Source organism: Daphnia magna, linkage group LG2 (assembly GCF_020631705.1).
Source record: "Daphnia magna isolate NIES linkage group LG2, ASM2063170v1.1, whole genome shotgun sequence".
In the NCBI taxonomy this organism is placed as follows: domain Eukaryota; kingdom Metazoa; phylum Arthropoda; class Branchiopoda; order Diplostraca; family Daphniidae; genus Daphnia; species Daphnia magna.
In genome coordinates this window covers 16,160,010-16,169,910 of record NC_059183.1, presented here as the reverse complement: position 1 = coordinate 16,169,910, position 9,901 = coordinate 16,160,010, and the positions used below count along the sequence as shown (strand labels likewise).

At 40.3% G+C, this 9,901-nt stretch overlaps 3 protein-coding genes and 1 long non-coding RNA gene across 5 annotated transcripts in view; 3 read left to right on the top strand and 1 right to left on the bottom strand.

Moving 5' to 3' along the window:
• The first annotated feature begins 123 nt into the window (after window positions 1–123).
• LOC116915992 (RNA-binding protein 25) lies at window positions 124–4,271 on the top strand. 2 transcript variants are annotated; one of them, XM_032921169.2, is made up of 14 exons: window positions 124–381; window positions 460–488; window positions 551–896; window positions 984–1,121; window positions 1,206–1,358; window positions 1,419–1,501; window positions 1,608–2,126; window positions 2,622–2,788; window positions 2,869–3,019; window positions 3,102–3,414; window positions 3,485–3,604; window positions 3,661–3,806; window positions 3,872–4,018; window positions 4,082–4,271. In XM_032921169.2, exons 1-14 carry the CDS (start codon window positions 297–299, stop codon window positions 4,175–4,177), a joined length of 2,493 nt encoding a protein of 830 aa, XP_032777060.1. In that variant the 5' UTR covers window positions 124–296; the 3' UTR covers window positions 4,178–4,271. The 2 variants fall into 2 exon arrangements, with proteins under 2 accessions (XP_032777060.1, XP_032777059.1); XM_032921168.2 differs by having other exon boundaries at window positions 124–396.
• Window positions 4,272–4,993: 722 nt separating this feature from the next.
• LOC116915995 (dihydrolipoyllysine-residue succinyltransferase component of 2-oxoglutarate dehydrogenase complex, mitochondrial) lies at window positions 4,994–7,404 on the top strand. Its single transcript, XM_032921173.2, has 9 exons — window positions 4,994–5,151; window positions 5,292–5,415; window positions 5,479–5,550; window positions 5,735–5,896; window positions 5,955–6,184; window positions 6,248–6,417; window positions 6,513–6,711; window positions 6,787–7,038; window positions 7,119–7,404. The coding sequence occupies exons 1-9, from the start codon at window positions 5,047–5,049 to the stop codon at window positions 7,251–7,253; spliced, it is 1,449 nt and encodes a 482-aa protein (XP_032777064.2). The 5' UTR covers window positions 4,994–5,046; the 3' UTR covers window positions 7,254–7,404.
• A 160-nt stretch (window positions 7,405–7,564) lies between these two features.
• On the bottom strand, window positions 7,565–8,342 carry LOC123469603. Its single transcript, XR_006642806.1, has 3 exons — window positions 8,190–8,342; window positions 7,933–8,115; window positions 7,565–7,732 (listed from the first exon to the last, which is right to left on the bottom strand). It is a non-coding gene; the product is annotated as an uncharacterized LOC123469603 (long non-coding RNA).
• Window positions 8,343–8,471: 129 nt separating this feature from the next.
• Window positions 8,472–9,901, top strand: part of LOC116915991 (homeobox protein prospero) — a 40,471-nt gene continuing 39,041 nt past the window's right edge. The window contains 2 exon segments of the mRNA XM_045168650.1: window positions 8,472–8,670; window positions 8,750–8,841. The gene's annotated coding sequence lies outside the window, so the exon portion shown is untranslated.

Genomic DNA, 9,901 nt, shown 5'->3' with positions numbered 1-9,901 from the left:
GGAAGAAAGAGAGAGAAAGAGAGGGAGAGAGATAGAGAGAGAGAGAGAGGAGAGAGAGAAGGGGCTTTGATTTCTGCCCGTATTCCAAGCGAGAGCAAAAAAAAATTTCTTTTCGAGCATTGAAATATTAAGGGACGGCAATTGAATTGTTTTTTGTTATTTTAGAGAAGCCTAGTGAGAAAAAATTACTGGTGGAGCGCTTAAATTTCATTTTACATGAATACTACAATTCCTTGAGCCTAGCTGTTTTACACTGGTGTTTACCCATTTGACATTATTTTGGGATTAAAGTTAGCATGTCCTACCCACCTCGTCCACCCGGAATGACCGGGATGAACACCATGACGCCTGGCCCAATGCCGGTACCTCCGTACATGACAGGTTACATTCAAAATAGTATATTCGTCAATATTCTTAGATTTTTTTACTGTTCTAATGCTCATTTCTTCTTCACTTAAGGACCCATGATGCCCGCTGGAATGCCACCGGTAAATCTAGTTCTTGGCAGTATTTTGTTGTCTCTAAAGTAAGTATTTCTTTTTCATATTAGGGAGGTATGATGATGGGGTACCCTCCTATGGGACATCCTTCACAGATGCCTGGACAGATGCCTGGACAGATGCAGCCCCAGATGCAACCACCCCAGATGCAGCAGCCTCAGATGTCTCAAGGTCCGAGGACACAAAATCAAATGCCACCTGGTTCCATGCAGCAGTCTCCCACTGTTATTTCTAGAGGTCCGAGGCCAGCCAATGAAGGTGTTGGTCCATCAGTCACCGTCTTCGTTGGGAACATCACTGATCGTGCTCCTGATAACATGATGAGGCAGATTCTTCAACATTGTGGTGCTGTCGTGAGTTGGAAAAGAGTTCAAGGGGCATCTGGTGTTCTTCAAGGTGAAGGAAAATCTAGTCTTCCATATTATTTTAATAAATAAATTACTCTACAAACTCAAATTTAAATGTAAAAAAATTCTGTTCTAGCCTTTGGCTTCTGTGAATTTAGCAATCCAGATGCTGCTTTAAGAGCGATTCGCTTGCTACATGAATTGGAAATCGGTGAAAAGAAACTAGTAGTAAAAGTTGATGCCAAAACGAAATTAATCCTGGACACTTACAAAGGTACCATATATAAAGAAACCGCAAAGGCAAGTCAATTGCGATGCGATTGCATAAAGTTTAATTGACTTTGTTCCTTGCTTATAGCCGACAAAATAAAATCTGCCGGTGGAGGTACGAGTAGTGGCGATGACGAATTCCTTACACAAGAACAACGAGTTCAAGACAAATGGGTAAAAGAACGAATAGGTCAGACTCTTAAGGACTACGAGTCGGAAATGCAAGCTAATCAAGCCAGAGGTGATAAATTTCATTCATTGATAATTTTGTTTCCAGCTTGAATTCATTATCTAATTGCAGCCGAAGAAAAAGAAAGAAGAGAACAAGACAAGGAGAAAGCAAGGGCGGCTAAAAAAGAGGAAGCCAACAGTGTGGATTTGAACGTAAAATTTTCCCTTTTTGTTTAGTTGATGTTGTTTTTTTTTTTTTTTTTTTGTTATGTTATGCAAGCTGATCCTTTACCTTTTCTGCTCAATTCCAATTTCACAGAAATTCGAAACCGAAATCGAAGAAGGAAAAAAAGATTTGATTACCCGAGAAATAGGAAAGTTTCGGGAAATTGCCAAAAAGCAGGATGAAGAAAAAGAAGCCGAACGCAAAAAGAGGAAAGAAAAAGAGCGTGAACGCGAGCGGCGGGATCGAGAAAGGGACAGAGAACGAGATAGGCCCAGTGGCCGGGACCGTGGGGGTGGTGATCGAGGTGATCGTGACCGCGATAGAATGTCGGAACGAGACAGGAATCGCGAGCGAGACAGAAGACGGGAAAAGGAGAATGAGAACCACCGGCGGTCACGAACACCGCCTCCCAGATCACGCACTCCACCTGGCCCACCAGCCCAGCCGAGCACACCGCCACGAAGAAGTAGATCTAGGGATAGAACCGAAATAGAGGCTCGCCCACCGCGACGAACCGAAAAGGACTATTTACGGGAAAAGGAGGAGGAAGAAGAAGCCCTGGAGAGGAAGAAAGCCGAGAAAAAGGCACGAGAAAAAGAAGTTGCTTATCAGGTAAAAGATTTCACCTTACTTTTGGCAACCATGCAAGTAGTTTTTAGCCGATTGCTCTGCATTATTGATCCCGGCGTGTCGTGACCTGTGCGTTGCTAAGAGAAGCAAAAGAGCTGAAATCCGTTGATCTCAGCTTTGATAGCATTCATTCGAATGGATTAGTTTGGTATGACTAAGGCAACCTTTTTGCTGTTTATAAAGTTCGTATAGTATCCAGCATTTCTTTACGCACGCAAGTACTTTTAGACATAGAAGAAACCGCACCAGTTCAATCAATCCACTCGTGCCCTTTCTACTTTGCTATCTTGTCTTTATCTTGAGAGCTCGTGTGCCGTGACCGTAAAGCAGAAGCCAGGATTTCAACAGGCCTTTGCTTTACGGATTTCTCGTGATAATGCCAAGTTCTTGGGCAGATTTGTAATGTCTTATTCTTTTGTACTGTGGTTTACCTTGTTGATATTTTATTTTATTATTTTTTCTTTGCTGATTCAACAGGAACGATTACGTCACTGGGAGAGCCGAGAACGGAAGAAACTTCGTGATTATGACAAACTCGAGCTTAAGGAAAAAGAACGGGTCGAAGAACAGCAAAAACAAGCTGTTTGGCTCAAACAGTTCCTCGAAGACTATGACGACGAAAGAGATGACGCTAAATATTACAAGTAAGAGTTTGGCTTCATAACAGTCTGCATTTTATTGGTGAAAATTAAATTTTTGGTTTCCGTCTTTCAAATTTGTTTAGAGGTCGTGAGATGGAGAGGAGACGAGCCGAACGGGAGAGGGAAATAGAATCAGATGCCCGTGACCGTCAAAAGGAGAAAGAAGAACTTGAAGAGCTCAAAACGAAGATTTTCTCTGAAGGCCATTCGGATCCTACGGCAACTCTCAAGCAGGTAACATGGTTCTTGGTTAAAATTACCTTTTTTTTGTTTGTTTGTTTGTACATGAATGTTGCATCCTTTTCCTCGTTCTTAGGCTCTTTACGAGAGAGAACAGCAATACAAGCCACAGATACTCGTACCAGCACCTCCCGTCAGCGATGCCCCCCGTTCCTTCTCTCCCATGGACGTATCTTTACCATCACAACCATCGGACGTGGAAGATTTCCCATTGATGAAGGAAGTTAATTCCACTACGCCCGTCTCCTCAGCTCCTTCCACGCCAACTGGACCAGAACCAAAAACAATTAGTTCTAGTGTCGCGAGTAGTGTCATTGCCATGGAAGAGGACTCCATGTCAACAACGAATTCCTTGAGTCCTGTCCCAACTGAAAGCGACAGTAAGCAAGGTACAAAACCTGCTATGATTTTCATAATCATGGGTGGTAGTTATAACTATATATATGTTTTTCTTCTTAGGGTCTCAGGGACCGAGTTTAGTATTTAATAAGCGTAAGAAGTTGGAGATCAAAGCCGTATTCAATGCGGATGAAGATGATACCGACACGACCAAGAAAAAACGGAAACTTGTACCTCTTGGTAACGCAATTTAACTATTCGTCAAATTCTTTCTACTAAAATATTGCTTTGGTTAGACTATGGTGATGAACTTGCTAAAAAAGAAAAAGAACCTAAGAATACGGAAGAAAAAAGAAAAAATATCAAGAGTCTAATTGAGAAAATTCCTACGGATAAAGCGTCTCTCTTTGCTCACCCTGTGGAATGGAGCTTAGTAGATAATGTAACAAAAAGTCAATTGTGCATACTTGATCGAGGATCATAATATTTTTCGATACTCAAATTTAGGTTATAATGGAGCGACGCATTAAGCCTTGGGTGAATAAGAAGATCGTGGAATACATCGGGGAGCCCGAACCTACCTTAGTTGAATTTATTTGTTCCAAAGTATTGATAGGAAGCCAACCCCAAAATATCATCAATGATGTTCAGATGGTAAGTTAAATTTAGGGTTAATTGTCATTTCCCTAATCAAACATTTTGTTATTTCTGTGATAGGTGCTTGATGAGGAGGCAGAGGTATTTGTTGTCAAGATGTGGCGATTATTGATCTATGAATTAGAAGCAAAGAAATTGGGTCTCATGACTAAATAAACAAGGGTGATTGTATTGGGTCTCTATTTTGCAATTGGTTGTTGTTACATTCACCCACATATGTACGACTGATTACAAAGCGATTTGACAAACACTTGGTTTGGCTATATCATTTATCACATTTTCAGAGAAAATGAAGAACCACATGAACAGCCAGTCTCAGCTTTGGGGTTCTTAAGTATGCGGAAGGCAGACCTTATCAATTCAGACTGGAAATCAACTGTAGCTCCCTCAAGATACTGCATGGAGTCTTTGTCGACATGGATCTTGGCTCCTTCTTTTTCAACAACACTATTAAAGAAATAGTATTTTTAAAAAGTACCTTTGTTATAATATATAAAATAGAAACCAGTCATCTTCGGTTGTTTCCGTATCCAAACTAAACAAGTACTGAAATCCTGAACATCCCCCTCCTTCGACCGATATACGCAGTGTTTTCTCTGGTGATTTTTCGTGCAGTTCTTTTAGACGTTTGACACATTTTTCAGTCATTTTGACGGACTCCGTCTGTTGAATCATTTGAACGGCATTTTTCGCAGATGAGAATGATTTTATATGCGATAGAAATCTTGTCTTCCCAATGACACCATGAAACATTGTTTTTGTTTACGCCGGTTTAGCTTCCAGAATCCAGATTACGACACTAACAGACGATTCTGAATCCGCCGTTGCAGTTTTTCTGCATCGGTAAATATATTACTCCAAATTCCAATTCAAGAAATTCTTAAATTTTCTCATAGAAACGTAGTTAATACAAAGTTTTATCATTTTGAGAGAAGAAATCATAAAAAAATTATATATTTTTTTACATTGCAGATCATTTCTATTTTGAGAACATTGCAACCTTCATCAGTTTCAGCCGGACAAACATGGCTGCTCTTCGTCTAACATCCTCTGCCCTCTTGGGATCTTCGAAACAAATTTCAAAAGTATTTCGTAGCAGTTTCAGGGTTTCGGCTTGTTTCAAACATCAGGTAATAATTTGTATTTAACTAATTGGTGGCTATAGCTGCGTGAGTTAAAACATACAGACGATTTACATCCGGTTAGGTGTCCTAAATAGTATTAAGTTGTTTAATTCTTTTAAGTATTTTTTCATGATCTTTGTGCTCAGGAAACATGTGAATTGGGTATTCAAGAGCATAGCTACATTTCCAACCAGTGGAGGAGTGAGGCAAACTGTCAATGGAACCCAGTCACTATTTTCAGTCGAGGATTCAAAACTTCTTTGACCCTTCGTGAGTTTGAACCAAATCAATCATTTATAACAGTAATAATGGTTTTCTTTTCTTCACCTTTAGAAGATGCAAAAACTGTTATGGTGCCTCCATTTGCAGACTCCATCAGTGAGGGTGATGTCAGGTGGGACAAAGGTATACATTTATTATTCATGAAATAGATAATTTAAATGCAAAACCAATTGACCTTCACTACTTGGTAAGGCTACAGTGAACAATTCATGTTGTTTTGCTTAAACTTGTATTAGAACAAACCTACACCTGTTGATCTTTCTCCTTAAGTTCAAACAATTGAAGCTTTGTTTTTCCTTTTTCCTAGCTGTTGGTGATTCAGTACAGGAAGATGAAGAGGTATGCCACATAGAAACTGACAAGACATCAATCCCAGTTAAAGCTCCATGCAGCGGAGTCATTACTGAGTTGTGCGTAAGCGATGGGGCAACTGTACAACCCGGTTCTAAGCTTTTCGTTATCAGTGCAGGTAATTATCACGAGAATTGTGGTCGGCTGTAGTATTTTACTAATGATTCTAATCGCAGGAGGTGCTACCAAAGCCACTTCGGCTTCTGCCGCTGAACCTGCTGCCCCAAAACCCCAGGTTGCTCCCGTTCCTCCAGCGGCGGCCCCTGCCGCACAACCAACTGCTGGTGCTATCCCAACGACACCTCCTCCACGCCCGACGCCTCCATCTAGCCCGGTTTCGTCTATCCCAGCCGCTAGCATCGAGCCCCGAGCTGCTGCTCCTCTTAACGTTTCGCAGACATCTCAAGTACGAAACAATTGCTATTTCCTTTACCAGTTTTCCCTTTCTATGGACTCTGTTCATTTCTAGGCAGTTCCTCTAGCCAGGCTTCCTCCTGCGGATTATAGCAAAGAAATTACTGGCACGAGGACCGAACAGCGCGTCAAGATGAATCGCATGCGACTGCGAATCGCGCAGCGGCTGAAAGAAGCCCAAAATGTAAACGCCATGTTGACAACATTTAACGAAATCGATATGAGGTGGGTGGTTATTCTTTAGGTGTGCAGGGGTCTCAAGGTGTGCATTACTCTTTATCTCCATGATCAAGCTAATAAGTGTTTTCTTGTATAAACAGTAACATCATGGAATTGAGAAAAACACACGGCGATGCGTTCCTCAAGGTTCACAAAATCAAGTTGGGTTTCATGTCGGCCTTTGTCAAAGCTGCCGCTTGTGCTCTCGCTGACCAACCCACTGTCAATGCCGTCATCGACGGCAATGAAATTGTCTATCGTGATTACATCGACATATCAGTCGCGGTCGCCACACCAAAGGTAATTTGAATGCAATGTCTGGAAAGTGATTACGGTTGTTTACATATTGTTTATTTATTTATTTGTTATCATAAGGGTTTAGTGGTGCCTGTTTTGCGTAATCTAGATTCAATGAATTATGCCGACATTGAAAAGGCTATCGCCGCTTTGGGTGAAAAGGCAAAGAATAATGCGTTAGCTGTAGAAGATATGGATGGAGGAACGTTTACAATCTCCAACGGTGGAGTCTTCGGATCACTGTTTGGCACGCCAATCATCAACCCACCCCAATCTGCTATTCTGGGAATGCACGGAATATTTGACCGACCCGTCGCACGCAACGGCCAGGTACTAGGGCATTCGTTTAAGAAACTTCGGTAATGGGAAATATCATAAACATAAACTTTTGTAAATTGATTTTGGCGTAGGTGGTTATTCGTCCCATGATGTTCGTTGCTTTGACGTACGATCACCGGCTGATTGACGGCAGGGAAGCTGTAACTTTCTTGCGCAAAATCAAGCAGACAATCGAAGACCCTCGTACTCTGCTCTTGTCTATTTAGAAGGAAGGAGAATTTGATAGAAGGGGCTTTTACTGTGAATCATTTATAGAACGCATTAAAGTTCCCAATTCAGTTGAAAACGAATTTAGAAGGAAACATGAGTTATAAATAATAAAAATAAAAGAATCCAGTGTTTCCCTTACACAACACACTATGCGTTGTCTGCTTTGGTTTTTCTTTCTCCTGTTTACATTTTCTGCCTATAGGTGGCATTGGCAAGCAAAGGGTAAACGAAAATACACCCAAGTTCCGTTTGAATCACGAACAAAATCCTCTAAATGTTCATTATAATTAACCACATCAACACTACGTCGAATCAAACATCTTTTACTTGGACGTGTCCTAATAGAGCGCAGAAAAATATGTGCAAAATACGTCCCGGTCGATTCACCGGATAAACTATTACATTCGATCCTGAAAAGTCATTGATCGCCTGCCTAAGTCACGAGAATGTTCACGTTGGGTTGCGATGACGGTTTCTGTGGAAAAACAAAAAGTCATCAAGTATTCAGGAGCTTATACGGTCGTGACGTTACATCAGTCTAGCATTACATACGTTTAACGTTGCACAATAATCAACGTTATACATTTCTAGCCAAGGCTATCAGTCAGTGCCAAGAACTTTCAGTGTGGCATGTTCTTTTTTTTGTTTTTTTTTTTTGTTAAAAGTACATCTTACCTTCCTTTTCTGACGACGTTGGGAAAAAAAAGCCCGGAAAAACTTTGGCTCTTTTGAGAGTTGTAAAGGCAAATAACGGCATGACATTCGGTTTCACAGTTTGCTCGGCTTTATTTCTCTCTCAGCACCTCTCACACGGTGTCTTCAATGAGTTAATTGCCTAAAGTGTACCTAATGTGAAGTCTGAGCCAGAAAAAAAAAATGTATATAAATTAATAATCAAGGGAAAAAAAGGAAACTTTTGGTCAACACGAAACCTCACAAAGTTGCAGTGCGACGCCATCTAATTCGAAAGAAGGGGATGTGAACAGTGAGATTTGGATTTTCTAAGGATTAATCTCAAGTTTTTTTTTTTAACTTTGTAAAGACATAAAAAAACTCCTTAAAAATAACGGAAAATAATGATAAATTCTACACACACACAAATTTTATTTAATCATCTTTTTGAAAACTTGACGTCAGCGGTTTCTAGAAATGAAGAGATTTACCCGTGAAACAATTGGCGCCAGTCGCGTAAGCTAAGTGATGATGAGTGCAGTCGCATTGTTCTAGACACAAGTGAAGAACCACGTGTTCGCCATTTTCTGGCGAAATTGAAATTGACAATAAAATCCAATGATGTACTGATTTGTGCAAAAAAAATTGTTATCAAGTGTTACTTTTTTCGTAAACTGTTAGTCCATGAAATCTGCTGTGGTGACACGAGGTTATCGCGTTCAATGGAATCGCAAAAACTTTGTATGTTTTTACTTCATTATGTCGTACTCCGTCGTATGAAGTATTTGACTATTTTTTTTTATTATTATCAAACCTCTAGATGCATCGAAGCCTTTTCCTGTGATTCGGCAAAGAAATGGTGAAACTGCTTCGAGACATGTTTGCAATCCAAAATGGCGTCCGGATCAAAAAGTAAGTGCCCCATTTTGATATCTCCTTTTTCCTTTGATTCTGCACGATTACCCCAAGTTGTCGAACCAGTTCTCAATCGAATAAGTCGGTTTTCATTTTTTGTCTCTTTTGTCCACATTATGTGGCAAAGTGAACCATTTACATCGGAATCGATCGCTTTTTGGTTTTTATTCTTTTATTCGTTCGAGCTTATTTCAGATTTTACACTAAAAGTATCACGCGTTTGGTCAAGTACAATGAGAATTATAGAATCCTAGGCACATGTTGTGTAATATTTGAATTTCTGATTCACTCGGATTTTACTTCGCATTTGTTTTTTCGTGTCTGGGTGAATCAACCTTTTGTGTGGTCGATTTTTTTAAACAAAAATGTGGCCAAAGCATGTGACAACTAGGAAACGGTATCAGATCAAACTGGTACGATCCAGATGTGTCTCGTACGACACTACGTGCAACTGCTGTTTGCTTTTGTTTTTATTTTGATTGAAACATATTTTTTTTCTTCTTCAAGCCTCTAAAACTTGAAAATCATCAAGTGCAATTTCAGGTTATGTACTTTTCTTGGCCGATGTCCCATTTTGTTGATTGTTTTTTCTTTCGGGAATTTCATCTTGACTGCCATTCGTTTTCATCCAAAAAACACCATTTGTCTCAATCTGCTGTCTCGAATTGTTTCTCATATTGTATTGCCTTGGGATGTCTATCATATTGAAGAGAGAAGCCTTTTTAGTGTTGGCCTGTTTGTCTACGTGTTTGATACGTATCGTTCTTTTTTATTTATATTAAAGCCAGTACCGAGAGATCTGATGATAAGAGCCTTTATTGGATTGACGACAATGTCTCGACTAGAGCCAAAACGAATAGAGAAAGAAACATATATCCTAGCACTTGGGTGTGAGAAAAGGGAACTTTAACGACGAAAGGGGGGCCAACGACAACTGCCGGAAGAAAATGTGTTTGATCCACAGGTGGCAGAGTGGAGTCTGTGTGGGGTGAGAGATGTGGTTGGCTTTTTTTGTTGTTCTATTCAGGGTCGCGAACAGATGAAAGTGCGTGGGGAG